At 48.6% G+C, this 27,186-nt stretch overlaps 10 protein-coding genes across 10 annotated transcripts; 5 read left to right on the plus strand and 5 right to left on the minus strand.

Moving 5' to 3' along the window:
• Nucleotides 1-8: 8 nt before the first annotated feature.
• Nucleotides 9-1,350, minus strand: Aspvir_003579 (proteasome regulatory particle base subunit RPT6; the record flags this gene model as incomplete). The annotated part of the gene is made up of 3 exons (XM_043275160.1): nt 9-267; nt 357-1,032; nt 1,116-1,350. The coding sequence occupies 3 exons, from the start codon at nt 1,348-1,350 to the stop codon at nt 9-11; spliced, it is 1,170 nt and encodes a 389-aa protein (XP_043131095.1).
• A 998-nt stretch (nt 1,351-2,348) lies between these two features.
• Aspvir_003580 (calcium/hydrogen antiporter) lies at nt 2,349-5,949 on the plus strand (the record flags this gene model as incomplete). The annotated part of the gene is made up of 5 exons (XM_043275161.1): nt 2,349-2,496; nt 2,568-4,414; nt 4,469-5,404; nt 5,458-5,621; nt 5,685-5,949. The coding sequence occupies 5 exons, from the start codon at nt 2,349-2,351 to the stop codon at nt 5,947-5,949; spliced, it is 3,360 nt and encodes a 1,119-aa protein (XP_043131096.1).
• Nucleotides 5,950-6,445: 496 nt separating this feature from the next.
• Nucleotides 6,446-8,458, minus strand: Aspvir_003581 (FGGY-family carbohydrate kinase; the record flags this gene model as incomplete). Its single annotated transcript, XM_043275162.1, has 3 exons — nt 6,446-7,510; nt 7,591-8,151; nt 8,222-8,458. The coding sequence occupies 3 exons, from the start codon at nt 8,456-8,458 to the stop codon at nt 6,446-6,448; spliced, it is 1,863 nt and encodes a 620-aa protein (XP_043131097.1).
• A 1,031-nt stretch (nt 8,459-9,489) lies between these two features.
• On the plus strand, nt 9,490-10,059 carry Aspvir_003582 (uncharacterized protein; the record flags this gene model as incomplete). The annotated part of the gene is made up of 1 exon (XM_043275163.1): nt 9,490-10,059. The coding sequence occupies one exon, from the start codon at nt 9,490-9,492 to the stop codon at nt 10,057-10,059; it is 570 nt and encodes a 189-aa protein (XP_043131098.1).
• An 894-nt stretch (nt 10,060-10,953) lies between these two features.
• Aspvir_003583 (F-box domain protein) lies at nt 10,954-12,701 on the minus strand (the record flags this gene model as incomplete). The annotated part of the gene is made up of 2 exons (XM_043275164.1): nt 10,954-11,441; nt 11,909-12,701. The coding sequence occupies 2 exons, from the start codon at nt 12,699-12,701 to the stop codon at nt 10,954-10,956; spliced, it is 1,281 nt and encodes a 426-aa protein (XP_043131099.1).
• Nucleotides 12,702-13,400: 699 nt separating this feature from the next.
• Nucleotides 13,401-15,695, minus strand: ptpA (putative protein tyrosine phosphatase (Pyp1); the record flags this gene model as incomplete). The annotated part of the gene is made up of 2 exons (XM_043275165.1): nt 13,401-14,153; nt 14,253-15,695. 2 exons carry the CDS (start codon nt 15,693-15,695, stop codon nt 13,401-13,403), a joined length of 2,196 nt encoding a protein of 731 aa, XP_043131100.1.
• A 1,704-nt stretch (nt 15,696-17,399) lies between these two features.
• On the minus strand, nt 17,400-17,861 carry Aspvir_003585 (cytochrome c oxidase assembly protein COX16; the record flags this gene model as incomplete). Its single annotated transcript, XM_043275166.1, has 2 exons — nt 17,400-17,480; nt 17,538-17,861. The coding sequence occupies 2 exons, from the start codon at nt 17,859-17,861 to the stop codon at nt 17,400-17,402; spliced, it is 405 nt and encodes a 134-aa protein (XP_043131101.1).
• A 561-nt stretch (nt 17,862-18,422) lies between these two features.
• Nucleotides 18,423-21,792, plus strand: nic96 (linker nucleoporin NIC96; the record flags this gene model as incomplete). The annotated part of the gene is made up of 5 exons (XM_043275167.1): nt 18,423-18,847; nt 18,916-19,567; nt 19,617-20,598; nt 20,655-21,397; nt 21,466-21,792. The coding sequence occupies 5 exons, from the start codon at nt 18,423-18,425 to the stop codon at nt 21,790-21,792; spliced, it is 3,129 nt and encodes a 1,042-aa protein (XP_043131102.1).
• A 670-nt stretch (nt 21,793-22,462) lies between these two features.
• Nucleotides 22,463-24,346, plus strand: Aspvir_003587 (RibD family protein; the record flags this gene model as incomplete). The annotated part of the gene is made up of 1 exon (XM_043275168.1): nt 22,463-24,346. One exon carries the CDS (start codon nt 22,463-22,465, stop codon nt 24,344-24,346), a length of 1,884 nt encoding a protein of 627 aa, XP_043131103.1.
• An 831-nt stretch (nt 24,347-25,177) lies between these two features.
• On the plus strand, nt 25,178-26,915 carry Aspvir_003588 (RCC1-like domain-containing protein; the record flags this gene model as incomplete). The annotated part of the gene is made up of 2 exons (XM_043275169.1): nt 25,178-25,984; nt 26,091-26,915. 2 exons carry the CDS (start codon nt 25,178-25,180, stop codon nt 26,913-26,915), a joined length of 1,632 nt encoding a protein of 543 aa, XP_043131104.1.
• Between the last annotated feature and the right edge of the window lie 271 nt (nt 26,916-27,186).

Here is a 27,186-nt window from a genome sequence, read left to right on the forward strand (position 1 = left end):
CGCGCGCTCTACTTGAATAGTTTGGAGACAGCAACCTCCTTGTCATCGTGCTTGTTGAGAATCTTGGCAGTGGCCAGGTCAAAATCTTCCTGTGTGACGTGGACTCGCCGTTCCCGAAGCGCGTACATGCCTGCCTCGGTGCACACACCCTTCAGTTCTGCTCCCGAGCATCCATTCATCTTCTCCGCAATCTTCGTCAAGTTGATGCCTCGCGTCAGGTTCATCGACCGTGAGTGAATGCGTAGAATATCGGCACGAGCTTCCACCCTATCACCGAAAGAGATGAATTAGTAAGTCACAAACATAAAATCTTCGTAGAAAAAACGAGGTTGGATAAAAGACGGATTGAATCTTACGATGGTGGTGGAAACTCGATCTTCCGGTCAATTCTTCCGGGCCGCAACAAAGCGGGATCCAGGATATCAAGTCGATTTGTAGCCATGATGATTTTGATGTTTTTTGTGGGCTCAAACCCATCCAACTGATTGAGCAGCTCCAACATTGTACGCTGCACTTCCGAATCGCCGGAGCCAGCCGAGTCTATTCGGCTGGAACCGATACTGTCAATCTCGTCCATAAAGATAATGCTTGGTGCGTGTTCTCGGGCCATGACGAACAGCTCACGCACCATGCGACTACCCTCACCAATGTATTTCTGAACGAGTTCCGAACCGCTGACCCTGATGAATCGGCAATCTGTGTGATGGGCTACCGCTCGGGCGAGCAGTGTTTTACCAGTTCCGGGAGGCCCGTAAAGAAGAACACCTTTGGGCTGCGCGATACCAAGAGATTCGAACAGTTCCGGGTGCTTGAGACCAAGCTCAATGACTTCCTTGATCTCCTTAATTTGTTGATCAAGGCCTCCGATCATATCGTATGTGCTGTCAGGCACCTTCTCGACCATCATAAGAGAAACGAGCGGGTCGACAGATGATGGCAACATTTTCTCTAATTTATAAGAGTCGGAAAGCAGCGCGACACGCTTGCCTACAGTAAGTTTCGCAATATCGACTCCGTCCGCAATGTCGACGACTACCGCACCACATTCAAAGTTAGCATTTCACCTGTGTGACCTCGATCAACAGCCCGAGGCAAAGACAGAGCTTAAAACGTACCATATTTTCCTTCTGGATGTACCTTGACAAGAACCTTCTTGGTGCTCATCACCTTCACGACCTCTCCCACATAGGAACCAGGTTGTTGAAGCAAGCCCAACTCCTCTCGTAGTAGACGAACTCGCGAATTATAGTCGTTGCGCTGTGCTTCTAGTCGACGTAAAACAGCCTGACCTTGGATAATCTCGAGCTTCATGCTCTCAATCTTATTGCGATAGTAGTTGTCCAGCGCCATGGCGGATGTCGGTCGATGACGCTCCTCTTGATCCACAAGCTGCCGACCACACAACGACCGATACTTTGGAGAATTTACCAATTCAAACGCAAGAGACAATAAAGTATGCCAAAGACTAAAAGCCCAATTCGTGAGGATGGACAGGAATTAGAGGAGTTATGGATGGATGGGCGGAGAGAATTGTCCTGGAAGCAGCTAGCAAGTAGGAGAAGGTGAGCTGTACCTAGTTAGTAGGCAGATACCTAGCTGATATCAGCAATAGGGAGCACCAGCCACCCCTTGGCAGCCACACTTCTGATGTGTGAGTGTGGCGGTGTCAAATATCGGGAAAAATAAGGTCCGTTGCACTGACTAGGTAAAGCTGGACCACAGATGATACAGTCATTCATCCACCAGATGGCCCCAACTTTCATCCTGAGGACACTAGGTGGAAGCTGTTAAAGACTCAAGTACCCAACTGACAGGCTGACACCAACCTAACGAAGATCCAAACTCGAATCATAGGACCTATATTGAGCCGGAAATCATCCATATTCACACAGAGTACACCATCTTACAGGACCACTCAGTCAACTCATCCCTGTTCCCAGCTGACTGCGGTGGGGCTACAGTGAGATGATGCTATCTATCTCCTGATCTCTTTAGTCTACTACCTCTCGTATTAGTACTAGTAAGGTGTTTTGCGTAGTAGATCTTTTGGCCGCGATCCAGTATCTATCCATTATTCCACTTTCAGGCTCCTACCTGTATTCTGCGACACAGCTTGTCAGGCATCTGCGAATGCCCACTGCTGCACTACACAATGTGTTTTGGATCATCTCGAGAATCTGACTTCTTGTTATTCTAAGTGCAGGCCACTTTTAGCGGTTTCTGATTTTGTTCATTCGAGTCGCTTCTGTTTTCCGCATTATCTTTGATCCCTAGTACTCCATCCCCAGCCTCCTAATAAACTCTGATCGCAAGAATCGAATGGAAAGAGTCAGGCGCAGAGAGAAGCGATGGATAGCAGCCAGAGAGTCTCAGATATCTCTCGTTTCTCCGAAGCTGAAGCGACGTCGCGTTTGAGCTCGACCGTAAGCACTGGATCTACATCGTCTGATACCATTCGTCCGACCAGACCTATGGCGAGCAGTAGGAGAAGCTACGGTGTGTTTGCGTTTCCTGTAACCTTAAGAGAATAAATCTGCTTATTATTTCTTGCCGTTCCTTGTCTCTAGGAACTATAAGCCCTTCTGATTTGATGGACTTCGAGACATTGCCGAATGAAAGCCAGACCGACATCTCCAGCCGCATACCTTCCTCCCAGTCACCACCTGTGACAGGGTTGCCGTCCGATGGGCCGAGAAAGCCATCTGTGACGCGCCGGATATCTTCAAGGCGACAGGTCCCGCATAAGGGCCAGGAGTTTTCCACAGACGATGATGTCCAGGAGGTCGAGGAGGATATAGCCATGCAACAACAGGGCTCAAACCCTCAGCCTTCGCCGAGACTGCGCCCATTGAGGAAACAGAGCTCGACACTGAGGCGCAGGTTGAACGCTCGACCCAGTCCGTTGGCACGAGCGGACTCTGACAATGACAGCGGAGAGGAATCGTTATTACCAGAGTCCGGCATGGAGGCTATAGGAACGCGACCGCCGTCGCAGCAGTCGGAAGCCAGCTCCCAACATGGGATCGGTCACGGTGATGGCGACAACGATGATACGAGTGATGCAGAGAGCTTCACCCTGAAAGATCGTCAACAGGCCATCAATGAAACGCACCCATTCGGTATCAGACTATGGAAGCCTGCTCTCTACAAGAAGAGTCGTTCTGTGGAGAAGACTGCTGAAGGTGATATTCATTCGTCTCCCGGCGGCCGAGTAGGAAATATACTCTTCTTGGCCAACCTGCTGTGGACAGCTTTCTTCGGGTGGTGGCTCGCTCTTGCTGCGCTCATCGGTGCCATCGCATGTTTTATATTTGCATATTCTGCTAGCGCATTGGAGTACGGAAAAGTCTTCTCGGGTCTTTCATGGTACCTCCTCTATCCATTCGGGTCTTTTGTTCGTCTGGAGACCGACGAACACTACGCAGAGGAAGATGAGGGCGAAGGCCGCAGCATTAGCGAGTATGAGCAATGGCAGAACGGTGATCTCGAGCACGGCAGGCTTTTCTTTGGCCCCCGTAGCAACCGATCTCTCGTGGGTAGGCGTCGCAATAGCATTGACTCTGTGAGCGAGCAGGACAGTCTGCTTGGCAGAACGCAAAGAATCTCTCCTCGTGAGAGCAATCTGCATTCGAAACGCCGCTTGTTCGGCCGCGGAGAATGGACATTAGGACGTGTCGTATTCTTCGTCTTCTTTTACTTTTTGATTGGACCTTTGATGCTATTTGTGTCCATGGTATGCTGGTTGCTTGTATTCTGGATCCCCATGGGACGCGTGACTCTCATTCTATTTGACCATCTTCGTCGTCACCCGCTGGCCTTATCCTTTCATTCTGATACATCCTATACTCGCCTGAGTCCCGATTCCCCCTCATCGATTCTCCTTTGCACTTACCGTGCGGCTGGGCTGAGCTACTGGAAGTATACGGTGGATGGCACCAATATCTTTTTCATCAATCTCCTTGGTGTCGTTCTCTTTGTCATCTTCGACTACTTCCTCTTGGCTGAAACGCTGGGTCTGCATAACTGGATGACACATCCTGGCTTCATCTTCACACTCGCACTAGTCTCCATTATTCCTCTCGCCTACTTCATCGGGCAGGCCGTCGCGTCCATCTCTGCACAATCATCAATGGGAATGGGTGCCGCCGTCAACGCTTTCTTCTCGACTGTCGTTGAAGTTTACCTTTACTGTGTCGCCCTGACAGAAGGCAAAGGACAACTCGTCGAGGGCAGTATCATTGGTAGTATTTTCGCGGGTATACTGTTTCTTCCTGGGCTGTCCATGTGCTTCGGCGCTATCAAACGCAAGACGCAGCGATTCAACGTCAAATCTGCCGGAGTTACGTCGACCATGTTGATGTTCGCCGTGATCGCTGCATTCGGTCCCACGCTGTTCTATCAGATATACGGCAGTGTATGTTTTCCAATTCTCTGATTGTCGGTTGCTGCTAATGACCGGTTCGCTTAGCACGAATTGAACTGCTACTCGTGTGCTGAGACTACGGGCTCGGGTATCAAAGACTGCCGCCGCTGTTACTTTGCTCAAGTTCCAGCTGTGGACGACAATTTCTTCCGAAAAGTAGTTCAGCCTTATTCATGGTTTGCCGCCCTGTTTCTGTTCTTATCGTATATAATTGGGTTGTGGTTCACACTCAGAACCCATGCTGCTCTCATCTGGGCCACGGAAGTCGAGGAAAAGAAGGCCGCGGCCCTCCAGCAGGAGCAATCGGCTTATGAAACCAGACATCTGCTATTCCCTGCCGGAACTGCAAATGCCACCGGTGGGCCCCACAACGCTAAAGGCTCTATTCGCGACTCACAGCTCTATAAGAGGATCTTAGGACAGTCCCTGAAGCAGGTTGGCTTGTCCGAGAATGCTAATGAAGACGCTCCACACCAGCCCGAGTCGAGCTCGGCCCGAGATAAAGGCGCGATGCCATATCTCGTCCCCCCACGAACGGAGGGTGAGGACGGTTATTCTAGCTTCAAAGGCTTTCGAGGATACACTGGAGGAGAGAACGAAGATTTGGTGCGTCAGGTGACCGAAGTCGCAGCGACAGCGGCGGCGGTTGCTGCTCGTGATGTTGCTCGGACACGCAAGCCATCCGTCCAGCAGGGCACTGCACGTCACAGCAATAAGACCACAGGTGATCTTCCGAAGTCCGTTCTGGAGGACCAAGAAGATGTCGGGATTGAGCACACAAATGCTAGCGGCGGTCATGACGCGCCAAATTGGAGCAAAGCTAAGAGCTCGATCATTCTCCTCGTGGCCACAATACTGTACGCCATCATAGCCGAGATCCTCGTGAACACCGTGGACGTTGTCCTCGAGAGCGTTGACATAGACGAGAAATTCCTCGGAATCACCCTCTTCGCGCTGGTCCCCAATACTACGGAATTTCTGGTAAGCCCAATGCTATCAACACCTGCAGAACCATGAATCTCACTCCTGAACAGAACGCTATTTCCTTCGCGATGAACGGTAACATTGCATTGTCGATGGAAATCGGTTCGGCCTACGCATTGCAAGTCTGTCTGCTGCAGATCCCCGCATTGGTCCTCTTCAGTGCACTCTACAGCCGTATCCTCGACCCCTCGGATCTTTTGACGCATTCCTTCAAGTAAGCATTGCACTCTGGCCGCATAGATGGCTTGAAGAGAATGGACTGACATGATGATTACAGCCTTATCTTCCCCCAATGGGATATGGTATCTGTTATACTCTGCGTATTCCTCCTGTCCTACGTGTATGGAGAAGGGAAGAGCAATTATTTCAAGGGCTCAATCCTCGTACTCACCTACCTGGTGGTGGTTATCGGGTTCTACTTGGCCGGCTACAGTAATGTTGACACGATGGGTGTCGATCGCTTCGACACGCTGGCTCTTGGGCCCATCAGGTCCGAGAACTTCCGCACGATTGGTCGGCCGACACGCGGCATGGCTTTCTAATATGTATGAGGCTTCTGGTTTTGTTTTTGAGCCTTGGTACGAGGTGATTCCAAGGATAGTGCAGACTTGATATACCAGCTATGCTTTAGTGGTGTACAGTTATACTGTGGCTTGGTGAATGCATGCCGTATCTGCTTTTGGCTCTTCGCTATTAGAATATGATTAAAAGTGGTGATCGGATACTGGTTTTGTCCAACCCAGTGATACAGTGAAGAGCAACTTTGCTGGTGCTGAGCACGAATCCTCATCTCGGAGGACTGTCTGTTGGCCGTTCACTCCTAGGGGTCAGCGTAGTCGCAAGTCACAATCATCTACAGATTAGATCATTTAGCTGTATTATTCATACGATCCATTGTTTTGCCTCTAATGACGCTGTCCGAGCAGAAGAACATTTAAATCGAAAGGCCTGGGCAGGGGAACTAAACAAAGGATCTTCGCAACTACCCGAGACTCGTCCCATCCAAGCAGAAGAGTTTCTCAAAACGAGAGCTCAAAGTCATGTGTCACCAGCCTTCCACGAGCTCACGGTTTCATCAACCAACTTTCGATATTCGAGTTGCTTGTAGCACTGTTCTAGGAAGACCTTATACTTGACGTTGAGCAAAGCTTTCTCATTCTCGTCTTCTGTCGGCACGACCTTTTTTCCTGGTTTACTCATACGATCCATGATCTCCCACAGGTCTTCTGTTTTGCCTTCGGCGTCGGCACTCGCGGCCTTGGCTCCCAGCATCGCCGCACCATGGCAAACTGCAGCATGAATATAACGAGGGATAAGGACTGGCATGTCGCAGGCTGATGCAATGAGCCGTACTAAAATGTCATTCTGACACTGCGATCCGGACATGAAGATGGATGTGATGCTATGACCGGCTTTATTCATCGTCTCGACGATCTGCCTCGTTTGCAGTGCAATGAACTCAAGGGTTGCATAGTAATAGATCGCAAGGCCGTCGACAGTTTTGTCATTGGCCATGCCGACAATAGAACCCTTCATGTTGGGGTCTGCGATGGGCGACCGGTTACCCCAGAGATCGCCATAGAAGAACACATGGCGACCCAGATAAGAGACGCTGGGGGCCTTCTGTTCGTCGGCCATCTCTTTCAAATGTTCGTTCAAATATTCGTAGACATTGGTATTGTACGACTCGGCAATTGAGGTCGCCTGGTTGAAGGCTGGGTGAGTCTCGATCACATACTTGAGCAACTCACCAGTGGCGGACTGTCCACCTTCCGCCATCCAATACCCAGGCTGGATCGTGTCACGGTACGGTCCCCAGACGCCAGGAACAAATACAGGGTTCGGCGACATGGCGATATGGCAAGTTGAGGTGCCCGCGACAGCAGCCAAGCGTGAGAAAGCCTGTGTCTTGTCGTTCTTGGCAACTTCAGAGCTCAGCTGTTCGTCCTCTAAATCGACTTTGGCGCCAACAGTGCCTATCCAACCAGCGTATGCATCGATAACACCACTGCCGATGGCGATACCAGCCGGCAGCCCCAGCTCGGACGCTGCTTTTTCGCACAATGTTCCGACTAATTCACCCGCGCTGAGGTAATCACCGTTCTGAAACAAGTCAGCCTTCCAACAACGCTGAAAGTAGATCGTTTGTCTTGAGATGAGAGGGGAGAAATGAAAAGGCTCACCACCCCATCTACACCTCCCATGCGCTTGAAATTGTCCTCCATAAGATCCTCCAGGCCAATTTCGGTGAGAAAATCCTCCTGCCAACCCTTCACGCTTCCGTCGACACCAACGGGCACGTACCCTTGCTTGCAGACCACGCTACAGAAACTTCGCTTTTCATTACCGGTAGCAATATGCGTCAGAGCATCGGCCAAGTCGTAGAATTTGCACTGGTCAAAGAGTTCCTTCGGCATATTGTTCTTTAGCCACATGACCTTGGGAATTTCCATCTCGATCGACATCTTTCCTCCGACATATCGCAGCAAGTTGTGCTTGGTAGCATTGATCTTTTCCGTCTCTTCCACCGGCCGATGGTCCAGCCAAAGAATCACATTGCGGTCAGAATCGAAGTTCGGCCCGGTGACGGATACGGGCTCGTCTGTAACCGTGGAGAATACGGCCAGCGAGCACGTTGCGTCGAACCCAATGCCCCGGACAGTAGTTGGGTCGATGTTATGCTGGCTAATAGCGCGCTGAACGGACAGACATATACATCGCCATATATCGTTCGTGGATTGTTCCTTTGACGAATTGTCAGGCAACAGTCAAGAAGCAAGGAGGGAAGAAGCCCAAGCGGACGGACGGACGTACATAGTATCCCTGTTGGGGCTGCCAGAGACCGATATTCTCGGAAGCTAATCCAACAATATCGCCTTTTGCATCAATAATACAAGCGCGAGCACTACCAGTACCGACATCTATTCCGATGTAATGATCCTGGTGGACCTGAATCTCGTCTCGAGCGTCCCTTGAAGCCTGTCGAGAACTTTGTCTAGACGAACGATACGGCAGCGAAGCCATACTGGGTAGAATGTTACCAGAAGTCATAAGCAACCCATAGCCAGGCTATGATTTTGGGAGGTTGCCTGCCCAAGGTGTCAGGCCCGGCTGAGCTGTTGCGGAGGGCTGAGCTCCACGTTGGGGGTTGTTGATCAAGACGGGGTAGTGGGGATGTCGATCATTGACTTACCCCTCTGAGCCACCTAAGCATGTATATAACAGCAGAAGTATAGATGCTTCGAACGCTTTAAAGAACAGCTAAGCTGAGCAGGGGGAAGAAAGAAGGAAACAAAGATCCTGAGATCAACTGATCAATCAACCTTTCGCCTTAATATCAATTGCGATCATGTTTTATGCAACAGAAGAAATTATCTAGAAGCAACAATGGCAGATTGACTTCTTCATGACATGAGCAGGACAGATAAGTTATTTATATGTCTCTCCAGCGTCCTTCGATGGCGCATATATAATGAATTCTGATAACTCTATGGGAAGGGTGTAATTATTGATACCTGGAGAGTAGATAGTAGATACGGTAGATAGATGGTCAGTCTGAATGCTAGTCCAAGTGTTTTTTCTTTTGGAATCAGAACTTTTGCAAATATATGTCAGGCATATTATTATTAAAGGGAATTATAATCATAATCATGATGAAAATAATAATAATACCTTAATAATAATAGTGACTTAGTACCAAGCATTTGGCCCGCCCTATCTTGGTACCTCCAGTGCGCTAAAATAATACATCATAACATATGCGAGGTTAACGACATCCCATACCTCCCCTGTTGACCACCGCCAACCACCCATTGTGCAGGAATAGGAGCACTGATACACATACTGGCTTTCCAGAATTTATAGTGAGTATGCATGCAGCTAAAATTTCACATCATTAGATTCCTTCCCTACTTGATCTATCATGCTTGATGCTCATTTTGTGCTTGTCTGCATTAGTGAATCCTCCTCGGTGCACCCTCAGATGATGCGATAAATAGATCTGCTTCACCTCAATCTTCTCTGTTTTCACTGCAAATCTGACCAACATTTCATATTCCTCTCCCTTACCGCCATCTTTTAATATGCACTTCTCTCACGCCATCCTCCCATTCCTTTCCCTGTTCTCCTCTCGGGCTTTCGCCGCTTCTCCGTCCTCCGCTCAAGCTGGGTCAGCCGACATCCTGTATTGGCCGGTAGCCTCGTCTCAACCCTCGGTACTCGCCCGCATCTCGTACGATCCTGCATCTTTAACGTCAGATGTGGTAGCCTACTCTCCACCAAGGATTGCGGATCTTGAAGGCCGCCGTGATTTAGAAGCGGATGCCCAAGATCTCGCCCGCGTGGGTCTCTTCACCTCCACGCCAACCAACCCAAAACAATGGGTAGGCTCTCTTACGTCGCTCTCTTTGCTTGCAGAGAGTGAGGCTCAAAAGCCAACTCTGCGGCTTCATCTTGGACCCTCGGGCGAGGTCTACCACGTTTCATTGGCGGCGTCTTCATCGTCTGCGGCAACATCCAGCTCAGCGGGCTTGAACATAGAACTCCTATCCAGCGAAGACGGTCCGCGTCCGCATCTCAATCGGCCTGTTGTGGTCGGCCCAGATGGGAAGAGTCCAGAAGAGGTCGTTGAGAAGACCTTTTTCCAGAAGTAAGTGCTCGGTCTCCTCCGTCGAATTCTTCTATGGCGTCTCCAGTCAGCGAAAGAAAGGCCTTATTCTGACAATACCTCGCACCTGCTTAGATATTGGTGGGTCTTCCTCATTATTACATTTTTGGCCATGTCAGGTAGCGCTGAAGGACAATGAATTCCACATTTGATCCGTCCGTGTATCGGTCAGTCCTCCATCTATGGCTTTGTGGAGAGGAGGCGTAGTGTCGTCTCGTCTTACGACGCAGATCCGCACGTCCGTGATTTTCTGTCTACGCCTGTCTTCCCAATTAGGCCCTCGGGCATCCAAAGAAGCCCCAGCTGATGTGGAGATCGTACTTCTTCCTTTTAACGTTTAGACGTAGATGCCGCGTTCTCGGCACATCCACGTGTTGATTGTTCTTTATTCTATTCCATCCATCTTTCATGCAGAGCATTGTCTCAATCTCATCGCTGCGAGTGGTTACTTTGGAAAGAACACGGAGGTGAAGATCGGTAAATGTATCGAGTGGCAGGAACTCGTCTGCCGTAGACCAGCGTCAATTTGTATCCGACCATTCCAGCACCGTACCATTATCCCATGGCAAACGTTCTCTGCTTCTTCTTGCACCAATCAACGGCACGCTACATTCGATCCTGTCCTTTTCGACAAGGAGATGGAGAGCCAGTATCATTATGCATGATGGCATTTTCTATCTCAGAGTAGATGATCCGATAGGTGTCTACTGGTCTGGATTTCCGCGCTCATGGTCGTCTCGTTCTAAAGGCAACTAGCCACGAAATATATATAGTTCTGTAAAAGAGAAATCCTGGGGTATCAACGTCGCCTTCCTCGCATGTTCACTTCAGTAAACAAAACTTCAGGCCTCCGCTCATTTTTTCACTTCAATCTTCTCCCTTATTGGAGAGTCAGCCGTTGAGTGATTCTCTGCCCGTTACCCAACGGGCCAAGGTCCCAGTACATCACGCCCCGATCTGTAATAGCTATCAGTTCATCTTCTTGATGCGTGAAGCAGAGCTTGAAGCACACGGCATCCAGCGGGAGAACAATCGGTCGTAGCTCGATCATCTCTGAACTTGTTGATCGAAAGGATGGAGGGTAAAATCCATTCGCATTTTCTTCGATAAGTGCATTTGGCTCAAGAGCCCACACATAAATCACGTTCCAATTTGCGACAGCAAGGCGAGTACCACGATCCGACGCGGCGATTTTACAACCAAGAGAATTTGTGGGATTCTGAAATCCCCATAGACGAGCTACTATTGTCCACTGCGAGAATCGTCGCCCACGGTCAAGGTTCAAGACATGCCCACAGTTCTGAGCTTGACATCGAGCTTCGGATTTCAATAGGCACGCGACAGTCCAGTTCTCCTTCCGATGGGTCGCTATACCAAAGGCAAGGTACTTCCAATGGCACATTTCAATATTATTCTCATTCCGCCTCGCATGTGTACCGAAGAAGGGTATCGCAATTGAAAAGAGAAGGCTCAAAGTGTCCGAGAATTGCACCATGCACGCATTCTGATATAGAGTTGGCTGTGGGTCCACGAGGGGGTGCGCATTTATACTCTGAATTCTCTGAAAGGAACCATATAACGTTTGAGCGCGGTGATAATAGAGCAACTGGCTCGATCTGTCATTGAAGGAAATGTCGATGGCAGGGCCGTTATCATAAGGGCTGGACAGACCCGCTTGACGATACCTATCGCTACTCTGTCGCTGTCTATTCCCGTCGATAAGTGTGATAGCATTGTAATTGCAATCTATACTTGCATCAGATGATGACCAATGACAAGACTGTCCTTATATTGGAGCACTGGGTGAACCTGGACAGCAAAGAAGCGTAACGTACCGATTACATCAGGAGTGTTGCTGCTCGACTGTTTCGGAGAGTTGTACAGAACAACCTCATAATCGTCGCTCTCACGGAAGTGCTGCCAAGAGATTGCAAATGTGCTCTCTCCGGCAGCAGCAAGAGCCAGAGGTTCATACTCCGCATGGTCTGGAAAGGCGCACATGCGAATAGGCTCATTGAGTGTCTGAAGCGAGTGACGCGCCATATAGACGCTAACACGAGGACCAGACCGTATCGCATGTCTTACGAACGGGTGTGGGGCGCCAAAGCCGTCTTCGTCTATCGCTGGTACCAGACGATGAAGGACGTTAACGCCTCCTTCTCTGTCAAATGCTGTTTTGAGCACCTCTATCCTTCCCGGCTGATCCTCAGGTGATCTCAGCTGGGCCTTCAGGTGCAGCTTCCCGTCCTTGGCCTGGAAAACATAAACATCTTGCCGACCTTTCAGAACGAGAGCGATGCGTCGGTCACCATGAGAAGCTAGCGAAGATGCTCGGGCATCGAGCGCGAAATCTTCAAAACAGAATGTTGTACATTTCGCGGAAAACTGTGCACCATATAGCTGCTGGAACGAGCGCTTCATGAGGAGCTGAAAAAGTTGCCTTGTTCTGAGACTGCGTGTGTCTACCTTCAAGCCGGGTGTTTTATGCAGATGATGCAAAATCACTTCCCGGCTACTAGATGCAATCTCATGCAGGGCTCGACAGGACAATGCCACCTGTAGAAAGGAAGGCGTTGTCGAACTTTGAAGGACAAGCTGGATTAGCTCCGGTGGAAGATTGAGCAACATGGCTCAGAGCTTGGTTGCTGTTTAGATGGAACGACTGTGACAGAAGCTGGAGGAAGCTGCTAGCAATTGTCTCGTACAAAACGAAATCATAGTTCATCAGCCTTGCATCACTACCATATCATTTATAGGTCTCGGAAAACGAGAGGCTCTGGGTGGGGGCTGCCTTGATCCCATTGATCTTAGTATCACCGCCCGCCATTGTTGCCTGGTTGTGAATCTTTAAGAATACCATACGCAGTCGTCCTCAGGCAGCACTTTAGGCATCAGAGCCCTGGGGTATATCCAGAACATATCTAGCAGTGATATGTGCAGTAAGTTGGCTTATATGCTCCCTTACCTGTCTGTCAAGAACTAAAGCCATAAAATCCATTTCTTTTATCTTCATTGCGACTCTACCAGAGCCCAGAGCACAATCAATACAAATCCCCGCTGATATCTCTAAATATATGCAAGCCAACCCATTCTCTGCCTGAGAATGACCGGAATGAGTTTATGAAAATAAAATAAAAAAATCCAGCCGAAAATATGCTCTTCTGCTTGCACTGCATCAGTTATAACTTTCTAAGATCCAAGTAGTGTATATAAAAGAACATGTGCGGACGGGAATTGTGAATGAGATAGCTATCTCAGTCACCCGTAGAGCCAAGTAGATTCAATGCTTGTTGCAGATGCCAGTTATAGCAATGGAAAGCGCTTGAGTCAAGGATTTTCACATCCTTCGTCCATCTGAATGGCCATCCACTCTAATACACTTTCATAGCATAAGACAAACTGGCTCAAATTTTGTATCATGCTAGGTCGCTGAGTTCGAAAGTCGGCGACTGTCTTTGCAATAAGGTCCAGGTTATCGTTATGAATCCACCCAGTATCAGGGCGTCCACTGATTTCTTGTGATTCGGTCTTTCGTGCAGTGCGCTGCCGTTTTAGCATGTCCAGAACACTATCCACTGTACAGAAGGTACCAGTACGGCCGCATCCTGCACTGCAATGCACCAATACAGGTCGATGTTCTGTTGGCATTGCCTCGCGACTATCAAAGCACGTATTGCTTGTTGCCCGTATGACTGCGTTACATTCATCGACCAGCTGAAGGAGATGTGATGGTTGTGAGGTAGTACCAAAGTCCGGCCAATAGGGATATTGCAGCTGGGTAACTTCTCGCAGTGGTTGAAATGGAAAAGCCGAGTGTGACAAGCCAAAGTGTCTGACGATAATGCATGGATCGCTGGGCTCTTCGCTAGAATCCGACAATGACTTGGTCGACTGACGCCGGTTCCGGCGGGACCCTGAGGCTTTCATAGGAATGCGTCGCTCAGAAAAGTTATTGACTCGAAAAGGCCCATAATTCCCTGACTCCCAATACCGGTGACATTTAACTTGGCCTCTTTCAATTTCTGCCGTGAGAGAAACGACGAGTCGAACATCTTGCTCCCAGATTACACGCCAAAAGTCCTAAGTCTCCATCAGCCTGCTTGTCTCAATCTTCCCGTGGGCAATCTTCACTTGAACGTGTGGAGAATAGGAGGGACGTCAATCGATAGATGAACTCACATCAAATGTTTCGGGTACGGGAGCTTGCGTCGCTATATAGCGCTTATTGCTATATTCAGCCTTCATGTAATTCGCGTTCACATAATCACAACCCCCTGATGGAACATCCTGCAATCGAACCCTGGAGTGATCGAAGGGATAGATATCATTATATCTGTTCTTATTACCCTTCTCGATCCCGGCAACCCGATACTTCTTCGACGGAGCTTCCGCAGACGTAGAAACTCCGGTCATTTCATATGACAGAGCTTGCTTCATCCGGTCTAATTCCTTCTTCTCGAGCTCCAGGAACTTCTCTGAAACCTTCTGACCTCCATCTTCAACGTCGGAAGCGTCACGGAGCCATCGTGGAAGCAACCGTCTTTTGGAGTCTGTAAAATTCTGTGGAAGCTGGAGCGGAATCTGACCAACACCACCCATAAGATCCATATGCTGGCGAATATTCCCAAAGAAGGGAATGGCGGCAGAAGAAGACTCCGGCAAAGCACAGCCACCAGCAATAGGCGCAAAAGATGGAAGGCTAATCTGCATCGAGTTAAGCTTCCTTGAAGATACTCCAGGGGTTGATGATTGAGGCTGCTGAACAAGCGCAGTAAACTGATTGGAGAAGTCCTTGAACCCACCCCGAAGGATCGAACCTTCGCCGTTCCATCCCTCAGCTGTAAACTTGTTCAACACATTGATCATTGTCGCCGCATCTTTCATGTCAAGTGTAGCAGCGTCGTAAACGATGATGTAGCGGCATTGTTTCCATCTCGAGAACGATCTCCGGTCAGCGTCGCTCGTGAAGGTGTTGGCCAACTTCTGCGTGCCAAAGGAAGTCCGTTTGAGGAGCGTTGTAGGGATACAGAGGTTTAGCGATCCTTTGATGTGTCCCCTGGCATAATGTGCATAAGGCCGCACATCTAGTAACAAAACATCGTTTCCACAAGTCTCCAGTAATTCTGCGCATCGCTCACATGGCATGATATTGACAGCAGTCGGGGCCAGATTCCCTGAGGAAGTGTTGTTATAAATGGCCATTGAATCCCTTTGTTTCAAATCCCTGCTCAATGACATTCTATGCAAACCCGCGTCATTCTCAGAGCGAGCCTGAGACAGATCTACCGAGCCTCCCGCAATTTCTGGGTCAATTAATTTCGCATTGCGGCTCAGGTGCGAATTTTGGGTCCGCGAGGATGGATTTCGATGGTTCTTGGCATTAGTGGCTTCTCTCGCAACCGTTCTGTCACTCGAGTCCTCAACCTTGATGGTGAAATAGCTAGGGCTCAATTGCTCCAGAACGTCATTTTGCAAACAGTTGCCACTTTTGGTAGGAGACGAATTGGTATCGCGCAGTGACAAGAGAGACGCTGGACTTGAGAGACCATTTAACTGCAGGCTTTGTGACTCCTGAGTCCACGGAGACGAAGGTGATTGTCTCCGGTCAGTTGTAGTGGACATGTTGATTGCCAAAGCTAGAATGTCTGCTTGTTAATCTCTGAATACCGGCAGTCCCACAATCAAGCGCGAGGCCCTTGTGCCATCTCGAAATGCCGTGATAAGCAAGACACCGGCTTCCGCAAGCACAAGTTCCTTTTCAGGACGATATCAATATTAATTCAAGTATTCGATCTCAGCACGAATCATTATTTCCTCAGGCCCGAATCTCGTCGATGAATGATGGCAGGTTCAGGAGTGAAGTAAAGTTCGTTCCAATTCGGCGCCACAGAGGTGTTGGATATCAAGAAGCGTTCTGTTCAGGAGAGGTAATGAGTGAGACGGAGCAGAGCAACACCAGAGGGGGGCAATGTGATGAATTAAAATCCAAATAAGATGACCCCAATAGATTATCAAAAGATTTCGTCGTCGATTTTGAGAGAGGGGATTGAGGGGGCTTCGAGATGGGCAGATTGGGGTCTAGCCATACGCTTGTTTGACCTGATTATAAGACTCGCATGAGAGAAATCAATATGTGACGAAACACCAGACTTCGGCACATAAGTCTCTAATAATGCGGCAGCTAAGGGGGAAACGCGTGCAGAAGAATTGGTCTTAGTCAATTATCACCAGTTTACCATCATGAATACAACTGGCATAAGGAGGTGAACAACAGACCGACATGGAAATAGCGAATGGAGAAACTCGGCAGAGAAAAGATGTTCCCTTGGTATGACGTTATGGGTGGGGACAGTCGTCAAGCGGCAAAATATGCAGAAGATCCATGCAGTGAGACTGAACGGCCGTTCTGGATCTTCGACGAGCCCCTCAGAAACCTGGAAGAATGCTGTGGCAACTCTGGCAAGGCATCATCGGGCTCTCAAAAGGGGTTTTCAATCAGAAAACAGAACAACTGAGAATCATGTTATTGTTATTCAGCGACGGGGCCATGACACAAGAAGTATCTGCCAAAGTATACCTCTCTATTACTACTACAGTTTTGAGGGTATGGTAGATTTGTTACTGCATTCTGATTTATGCAGGATAACTGGCAGGTATAGAATTTCTCTGGTAGTAGTGAGCCCTGGATGCATGTCAGTTCAGCACTAGAGTAGTCACCTGCCAGTTAATATCATTATATGTTTATTAATTACTCTCATTTACTAATCTAGTCTGACTGTCTGAGTGATGCTCAGAAGGCCTAGATATAAGTTAATAACCTACATTTAGCAGTGGCTAACATCCTAGCATATAAAGCAATTACATGTCTAATCCAAAATTAGGGGACATCATGCTGATTTCTATGCCTCCATGCACACTATCACTTGAGTATATTAGTGAAGAATACCCTCTATTTATTATAGAATAGTAGAAGAATATCATAATAAGCACTTTGTTATACATGATTCAAAGAGAGTAGGCATGAGATGGAGGTCTAACAATACCATGGCAAATAAGGCAAATTAGCTTGCTCAGCTTGAGTTTAAGATGAAGAAATATACTTTAATGGGTTAGTTTCTAGACATATCCGACATGCGAGAGTTGAGAAAAGATAGGAGGCTTCTCACCAGGATGAAAATTGGGTTTTAGATTCATGTCAATCATCAAAATGTGGTTCCCTGTGTCTGACACAGCCAACATAAGCTTGGTAGTCAAAGAGAATATCCTGCTGAAAACCAGTAAGAGTAGCGCCTGTCTTCAGAAGGCGTCGTTCAGCTATTAAGAAGCTTAAAGTTTCCCATCAGGTTCACCCTTAAACCGCTGGACTCGTTTTTGTTCCCAATTATCCAAGTCTTTGGCCATGAGCCGCTTGAACAGTGTTAATAATAGCCTTGGAACAAGCTCATCCAAATTAGATCAACTCACATAATATTCCTCCCTTTCATCTCCAAGAACTCTTCTGCGTGGATTTCTCCGAATTCCCTCTTCACCATCCGCCCCTTTGAGTCCCAATTCCATAGCTTCCTCTTGTGTGAGTTGCTTCACTTTTCGGTCATATCTTTCATATCTTAAAGCAGCGGCTGGAGTTAAGGCGAAAGACCCCGCAACAATGATCATGATAAATGGAAGACCAAAGAGTAGAAAAGGATGCTTCGGTAGGCTTCCTCTATATGCTGCGCCGATCCTTTCTCCCAGCGATGATGAGGCTGTTGTCGCACGCCGGAATGTTTTTGCCTGAAAAACAGGCATCTTGAAGGCTGACCACTAAGTGTTCACTTAATTAAACCTCCTGTCCAAGCATAGCACTTTGCGCGTGGGTACTCAAGAGGATGAAGAAATACGGAGTACTGTTTCCCTTAATTATTCTGTGTAAATCTCATATCTACTAGATAGAGGTATTAAAGTTCAGATCTAAGCAACCGGTGAAACATTAATTCCGACATGGCTTGTTGCGCAGCAAATAAGCCGTTTTCACTATATTTATGGTTACTACAATATTTTGTACAGGTGGTAAACACGAACTGTTCTAGCAGTTGGAAAGACCAGCAAGCTGATGTAAGATCTTATTCTGCTATATGTTTTTTCATTTGCATAGTTCCTTTTCATCTACTTCTGTTTCACACATTCTTATGAGTCTGCGAGCTTCCCACGTTCATATAAATTGCCAGTGCCAATTACTGCTCTAACACTTGGTAAAGATCGCCCAAATTGAATGACCACAGCTTGTCGCTCAGTCTGTTTTTGCCGAAAATATCAAGCTCATTCACCGTCGCGTATCTGAGACCAAACCCAACGCGGCACACTGCTTCGATGTCTTCAACAAACTCTGGCTCCTTATTTGGAGCTGGTGGCCTGGCGAGCTCAGCTCCGGCTGTCAATTCAACGAGTATTTTTGGGACTGCTTCCACAACTCAAGCTGCACCGAATGCTTCGCTCTTTGGTAATCAGCCGCCAATCCAGCAACAGCCACTTCAGTCCTCGATCTTTGGACAAGATCAAGCACAGATGAGTTCGGGACAATCCTCACGACCTTCTGGCCAAACTACTCAGCCCGCATTCTTCAACAGCCTCCTAGAGCGCGGCAAAAAGAGACCAATTGCTTCAGTTGGCCAAGGCAGCAATTTCGAAGAGTTACCCAGCCTTCAACTAGGCCTTGATGACATTCGGAGGAAAGCAAGAGAACTCGGCAGTAGAGGGTTGAACGACCGCCTGCATCCTGGTTCGACCAGTAAAGCGTAAGCTTTGCCTTTGCCTGGCGTTGGCCCATGATTTGGATGATTCCACTGATCTCTATCTTCTATAGCCACCATCTTCTTGCCGCTTCGGGCGTGTCGCCTGGACATGCTTTACGGGACCTCAAAGCACTAGATCCCCAGGCTTCCATAGGTATCCCTCCAAAGGAACAGGAGGTTTTCGACCCTGACAACCAGAAATTCTTGAGAAGCATACAACAACGTGGGCGTAAAGTGATGATTGCCGAAAGTCTTGCTCGAGCTCAGAGAGACTTTGATACATTCCTGGAGGAGAAAGTGGATTTAGACTGGGAGGATCAGCGCCAGAGAATCTTTCGACACTTTGGACTGGCACATAAGGATGGCACTGTTGGCGACATGAGAAATTCATTCGGTCGCTCAACCAGACCTTCTAGACTAACTGGTCCTTTGCCCTCCCATGAAGCTGCGGGCGTCTCCCGCCGGAGTGTTTTCGGACGATCCGGTCTGGGAAAGTCAGTCATAGGTAACCCTGGGACTGGTAGAGCAAGTCATCAGCTCTTCGAGGATCCCCTGGAAAGCGGCGATGCATCCGGAACTCACTCCCCGGATCTTCGATTTTTGCGGGAAAAAATGGGCCATTACGCGGAAAAAGTTCAGCTGTTAAATTCCGCCCGGATACAAGGGCAGGTGTTTCCGCTTCTTCATGAATTCTCTGAAGTGGAGCGACATGCTGGTGGTGATGTAAGTTACGGTGATACAGCCATGATCCCAAGGTTGACTAAGTTATTAGGTACCCTGCCAGCTTTTTGATGCGTACCGAGCTTTGATCAGTATCATCAAAGAGCCCCCGAGCACCACCAGTCTCTCGGATCCTAGTACGGTGAGAGAGCGACAGTTCTCTGAGGATTATCTGGACGAGACACCAAACTCACGCCGGGCAACGAACCTCAAAAAACGCATAGTCGAGGGCTCTCGTTCCTTCCTAGAGAAAGTATTTTACAACGAAGTCGAGAATATGATCGCAAAGAATCCTCGAGAAGCGCAACTTGGAGGAATTCCGACGGTTATCAACAAAATCCGGGCCTATATTCGCCTGAGAGCAACAAGGAAAGACCTTGCACCAGACGGAACGGAGCTACAGATGGTCGGGCAGGATTATTGCTGGATTTTGATATTCTATCTTCTTCGGTGCGGATTCATCACCGAAGCGGCTGAATATGTTAGCCAAGATCCTGGCTTCCGGTCCCTTGATCACAAATTTGTGACATATATGACGACTTATGCACAAAACAGACGGCTACCACGAGATTTGCAGCAAAAGATCAATGGTGAATACCAACAGCGTTCACGCAATGCCCCTGATAACACGGTTGATCCGTATCGCATGGCTTGCTACAAGATCATTGGCCGGTGCGACCTAGCCCGTAGGCGCTTGGAGGGCATAAATCAGAGTGTCGAAGATTGGATGTGGCTTCAATTCAGTCTGGCGAGAGAAGACGACCGTGCTGAAGAAATCGCTGGGGATGTTTTTGGCCTCGAGGATATCCAGACGGATATCACAGAGATCGGTCAGCGCGTTTTTGGCAAGGGCCAGGAGGCATCCGGTGGTTACGGCATTTTCTTTCTATTGCAGATCTTAGGAGGGATGTTCGAACAGGCCGTTTCATACCTCGGCTCTTATGCGCCAGTCAGTGCGGTGCATTTCGCAATCGCCTTGGCGTACTATGGTCTGCTACGCGTGTCAGACTTCTACACATCTGCGGAAGAAATCTGTAAGCATTTCTTCCCAAGCTTCATACTTCCCTATGACGTCTACTAACAGAATTAGTATCATTTACTGTGAAACAATATCCCCAGATCAATTTCGGACATCTCATCACCCAGTACACAAGGGAGTTTCGTACAGGATATGTTGAGGCAGCGATCGATTACTTTTGCTTGCTCTGTCTTAACGCCGACCTCCCTGGTTCTCTGGGCAAATCTCAAGCATCCGTGTGTCACGAAGCATTGCGGGAATTTGTTCTAGAGACGAGGGATTTTGCCAAATTACTTGGTGATATCCGCTCGGATGGGACTCGAATTAAGGGCTTGATTGAGCAACGCATGAGCTTGATCAAATTGGTCGATCAAGAAGAATTTTTGAAAACAATAACAATTCAAGCTGCTGCGATCGCCGATGACAAGGGGCTGGTAACGGATGCAGTCCTCTTGTATCACCTTGCTGAGGATTACGACCGCGTGATCGACATCATCAACCGAGCACTGTCGGATGCTGTAGCAATGGAGTTAGGCGGGCCTGGTTTGAAGCTGCAGCCGTTGCGGCCACGAACTGATCTACAACAGCATGCCAGTGATGAACATGGAGAGGCCGCTGAACCTGGAAGTAGCCTAAGTCTTACAGCAGTGGATGATCCGGTGGTTCTGGCGAAGAATATGATTGGCCTCTACAATACAAACGCTCTTTATTATCAGCGAATCCGTCAGATCAATCGTGATGCTTGCGGTTTATTGCTTCGAATGATGGAGGCGAGGGGAGAAGTTGAAGCAGGCCAATGGACGCCGGCTCTGGATGTAAGTCTCTTCCCTTTTCAGTTCCACACCTCGTCCTCGTTCTCTCCCACTGATTAACTTTCCCTCAGGCTATCAATGACCTGAGCATCTTACCCTTGCGTGCAAGAGGCTCGGTTTCCTTCATTCGAAGTGCTGCTCAAGCTTTCTCGTCTTTCCCTCCAATCATTGCACGTAACGTCGGGCACGTGATAATGTGGAGTATTACTTGCATTGGCCATGAGAGGGCAAGGTTGAGTTCTGGAGTGTATGAGAACGAGACCAGGCAAGGCCTAGCTGATGAATTACTCGTCATGGCCAAGGATCTGATGGTCTTCTCCGGTATGGTTAAGTACAAATTACCGCCGAGAGTTTATGAAACTCTTGCTCGCGCCGGAGCGGATATCGGGGCTTACTAGGGGTTATCATCTGGAGTCTCTGGCTAGGTAGTCCGCGTCTCAGGCCTTAGAATTCAGGAATTCAAAATCAAACAACGCTGCTTGTGAAGAACCAATTACCTTAAATTCCATTAGTTGCTACTGCGTAGCAGCATCGTGCTCAGCTTGGCGAAGAGTCAAAGATCAGATAAGGTATCTCAGTCCATACTTCCTCTTTTTTCCGCGTTCTCTACTCTCACTCTAGCCCGCCTCAGCTTTCTATCTCATTCCCTCGCGGGGATTCAGAAATAGCCCGAGCTCTTAAATTGACGGGAGCAAGTGCAGATACGAAGACCTACTTAATCAGGCAATCACTCTTCCAAGCAACTTGAGACCTATTCTGTAGTAATCGAAGACGGTTGCCGCGTCTGAGCCCGAGAAAGAACATGCGAAGTCCTAGGTGCATTTATATTGTCCGTCAAAAATAGAGAAGAGCAAATCCGCACTCCGGTAATACTAGGTATTGCCTATTCTGTATTCTATATTCTGTATTCTGTACTTCATATTAGCTAGATACTCTGTACGGAGTACTGATGGCACTAATGGACCTATAAAGAGATGATAAGATTGCGGCTTTGGGTGTGGGGCCATCCGTACATGTAAGTCGCTACGGCATTGAGCTGCAACCTAGCTTCGACACTGCTCACTCGACATGGATCATGACCACTCCGATGCCTCTGACTCAAGCTCGAACCCAATACAATCTGATCAAGAAACAGGAATTCTACACAACAATGAAAATGTGGCTCGGCCAATCCCCAGACTGGGACCTGGACTGATTGGAAGCGTGGAGAGAGAAGGCCACAGCAGCACTGCACACCATGACACGGTTTCCGGAAGTCGACCGCAGCACTATCACGCTGGGGACTCCATAGGAAAATCTCCAGGATTAACAGGTTTTGGTGGTACAGAAACCGGTGTGGCTTCGCAAAGTGATATCGTTGAACAAGTGAATAACAATGATGTGTCTCTTTCCTCCAGTACCAACCAAGACACAATGTCAAGCTATAGCCTTATCGACAATCCTCCCAATCTTGCAAGGATACGACGAGTCATGTTTGAGTGCAAAGAACCTATTGAAATCAGCCTTGAGGAGTTCGAGACATATTGGCCTTTCATTGATAACGTCTGGGTGAAGCAACGGTCGAACTCTAGCAAAGAGGGACATTGCACCACAGACTATTACATGTGCCGTCTACGACGTCCAACCCATCGCACGTCAGAGACACGTCCATTGCCGGAGGGCAAACGTCCCCGCAAGAAACGCGTTCGAGAAGGTGGCATGTGCAATTTCCAAATCAAGGTGGTTCGGTTTGAAGGCGCCTATTCCACTGTCACTATTGCGCGGACGCCAGGTAGCAGCCACGTACACTCCCATGATCTTGACTATATAGACAAAGTAAAGCGGAACTCGGGGCTCATGGAGTTTGCGCGACAAGAGGCGGTCAAGGGCTATCTGCCTTCTTCTATTTACACAAAATTTCAAGAGGAACCTGAAAAGTTGATTGAAGCTGGAGGTAAATTTTGTACAGTCACGGATGTCCGCAATGTCTCAGCGAAATGGCGCATCCAAAATCCAGAAGTCAAACTTGTGCCGCACGAAGGTTACACGTATCAAAAAGGGCACGGGATCGTGAGAGCTCGGAGTACTAGCGACACAAATCAGCCAAAAATCGCTGGAAAGCCACCGAACATAACAGGCCCGTCCCCTCTACCGCCCGATACATTGTCGTTTCCTCAATTTCCGTTGGAATTTCTTGACTCTTACCTTCCGAGACTCGACGAGAAGCGCGAATTGCCTCATGTCACTTTATCATATGCATCATCAATGGATTCCAAGATATCACTTCTCCCAGGAATGCAGACAGTGCTCTCGGGACCAGAAGCCAAGCTGATGACGCATTATTTAAGGTCACGCCACGACGCGATACTCATCGGAGTGGGCACTGTTTTAGCTGACAACCCGGGACTAAATTGCAGATTAGAAGGTGCAGGCGGTTTTGGGGGCCTTGGGAGAATGTGGCAACCGCGGCCTGTGGTGATCGATCCGACAGGACGGTGGCCAGTTCATCCTGAGTGCAGGATGCTTCGCACTACAGTCGAGGGCAAAGGGAAAGCTCCGTGGGTCATCGTGTCCCCTGGAGCCCAGATCCATCCGCAGCAGTTGATGATGTTGAAAGGCTACGGAGGGGACTTTCTGCGTATAGTCGAATACAACCAGAATTGGCGGTTGCGCTGGGAAGCTATTCTACGCGCATTGGCATCCGAGGGCATCAAGAGTGTTATGATCGAAGGCGGTGGGACTGTTCTGAGCGAGCTCTTGAATCCCGAGTACACCGAATTCATCGACTCTATTATTGTCACCGTTGCTCCAACATACCTGGGTCGTGGTGGAGTGGGAGTGAGTCCTGATTCAAAGCGAGATGAACAAGGTAAACCGAATGCCGCCCTCAATCCAAGGGAGATAAAATGGGTACCGCTAGGCCAGAACGTCATAATGTGCGGGAAAATTCGCACTGCTCCATCTGGTGGCTAGAGTTCAATCGCCTGCCTCAGTTTAGCGATTCCAGAGCCATGCTGGGCAAGAGTTAGCTCAGAGCAGCGTCATGAGATCCCTGGGTGGCTGTATCCTACTGCGCTTACCATTGCACAGGTGGACGCTAATTAGCACTGTTATAATGCAGGCATTAATGATAGTAATGATAGTCATTAATAACCCTACTAGGTAATAATAGGAACATAGAGAAATAGTAGGATTCTAAATGTATGGCAGTATTAACAGTTTCTGGGCTAGTTTTCACAGTATATCTTTCTGTATTAAGCACATGAATAAGTGAGTTGATCTCCTACTAAGGTTGACTTCAAGTATTAATAATAGTGGGTAGTAAATGGAAAGCTCCACTGAATAGCCCTGCCTATGTTTTACACTGTGTGAATAAAAGTGCCTATTATTCTAGTTTCTCAATCATGATTCATGAGTATTGTTATCTGCTTTGAGATGGATCTTTGGAAATTGGAATGTCCCTTGAATACCTAGGTACCTAGATAAAATGTATATGCTACAGCCTATCAATAGCTAAGTACAATACCACAGAGTGGTACGCACATGTTTCAATGAAAATACCTGAATAATGACAGTCTGATCAACAATAACAACAATAAAAAAAGCACTAGTCAAGAATCCTAAGATAGCTCGCGCCAGTCTTCTACGACTCTTCTACTCTTCTCCCTATCCCAATCTTTCTCTTCCTCCATTCCTACATCTCCCAAATTATTCTGTTCGTGAATCTGTCATCACCTCTACTGCAAACTGTACACTATTCCAATCCCCTTCCCGCTTGAAAAGGTACTCTCCCAATCCAAAAAAATGCCTCCCAAAAAAAGCGCGTCCAAGGCCGCCGCAAAGCCTTCCACGTCCACAACCAAGACCACCACCACCAAGAAGACTACTGTTGCGAAAACTGCAAACAAAGGCCAGCCTGCGAAAGCTACTGCGGCTTCTCAAATCAAAGCAACCTCGAAGAAACAATCTCAAGCCATTGATGCATCTGCAAAGTCGCGCAAGTCTAAGGCCACTAGTCGTGCGGCAGCTGGTACCAAAAAGCGCAAGGCCGAAGAAGTCGATAAGGAGCCCGATGTCAAGACTAAAAAAGCCCGTGTTACTCAGCCTCCGGTCAAGAAGCCGAAACCGAAGGTGGTCATCAACCATGCGCCCACTGCACGATTGAACGTCTATGTTTGTGGTGAAGGTAGCTCAGGTGAACTCGGGCTCGGCGCGGCGAAGAATGCGGTCGATGTAAAGAGACCGCGCCTCAATCCCCACTTGCCAGCAGATCGGGTTGGTGTGGTGCAGGTAGCTGTCGGCGGCATGCACTGCGTCGCCCTTACGCATGACAACAAAATCCTTACTTGGGGCGTCAACGATCAAGGTGCTCTTGGGCGCGACACTACGTGGGAGGGTGGTTATAAGGACATTGATGACAACAAAAGTGACGCGGACTCGGACTCGGACTCAGATGATGACAGCGGTCTCAATCCCTATGAAGCGACTCCCACTGCCATATCGTCCGACGCATTCCCTCCTGAGACCGTCTTTGTCGAAGTCGCTGCCGGTGACAGCTCCAGCTTCGCTCTCACTGACGACGGCCAGGTCTATGGCTGGGGCACTTTCCGAGTAAGTTACACGCGGCATCTTCTTCCTACTAATTTCTTTTTCTGTTCTTTTATCTCCCCCTCCTGTGAGGACGTCACCTCAACGATGCGCTAACGGGTCTCTCCAGAGCAACGACGGTATTCTAGGCTTTGATGCCGAACACAAAGTTCAGCCGACTCCCACGCTGATTCCGTCCCTCAAGAAGATTAAGCACCTTGCCTGTGGTGATAACCACGTCCTCGCTTTGGATGAGAGGGGTGCGGTATTCTCCTGGGGATCCGGTCAACAAAATCAATTGGGCCGCCGCATCATCGAGCGCAACAGGTTGCACGGCCTCCAGCCGCGTGAATTTGGTCTACCAAAGAATATCGTCCATGTCAGCTGTGGTGCCTTCCATTCCTTCGCCGTCGACATGACTGGGAAGGTCTATGGATGGGGCTTGAATAGCTTTGGTGAAACGGGTATTCATGAGGGAGCTGGCGACGATGAGGCTGCCATTATTCACCCAACTGTCGTGGATTCACTTTCTGGGAAGCATATCGTTCAACTATGTGGTGGTGCCCATCACTCGCTTGCTGTTTCCAAGGATGGTCAATGTCTTGTATGGGGACGCCTGGATGGCTTTCAGACAGGCCTGAAGATCGATACTCTTCCAGATGATGCTGTCGTGAAGGACGAACGTGGACGGCCGAGGATCTTAATTGAGCCGACCCCTGTTCCCGGTATCAAAGCATCTGTCGTTGCGGCTGGCTCTGATCATTCAATTGCCATCGACGTCGACGGTCGCGCCTGGTCGTGGGGCTTTTCAGCAACCTACCAAACAGGCCAGGGCACTCAGGATGATATCGAAGTTGCGACTGTCGTGGAGAATACTGCTGTACGCGGTAAGAAGCTGAATTGGGCTGGTGCTGGTGGACAGTTCTCCGTCTTTACCGAACCAGCAACGGTGTAAAGACTACCACCCATCGAGCATTTTCTTCCTCCATTTCCTGTTTTCATCCGGAACTGCTCAACTTCGGCGTGTTTGGGCGCAATGCTAGATGGATCCTTGATTTTAGTCCACCATACACCATGCCATCTTTACTCATATCGGCTCTATGCGAACTTATTTCAAAGATCGGCTCTGTACTTTATCTGCACCAATTTCATTTCGGTACTGTTTTGTCAACGTTATCACCACAGACCTTTCGTTCCGGAGTACACTCGTAGCACGTGCAAGTACT

This window comes from Aspergillus viridinutans (assembly GCF_018404265.1).
Source record: "Aspergillus viridinutans IFM 47045 DNA, scaffold_15, whole genome shotgun sequence".
In the NCBI taxonomy this organism is placed as follows: Eukaryota; Fungi; Ascomycota; class Eurotiomycetes; order Eurotiales; family Aspergillaceae; genus Aspergillus; species Aspergillus viridinutans.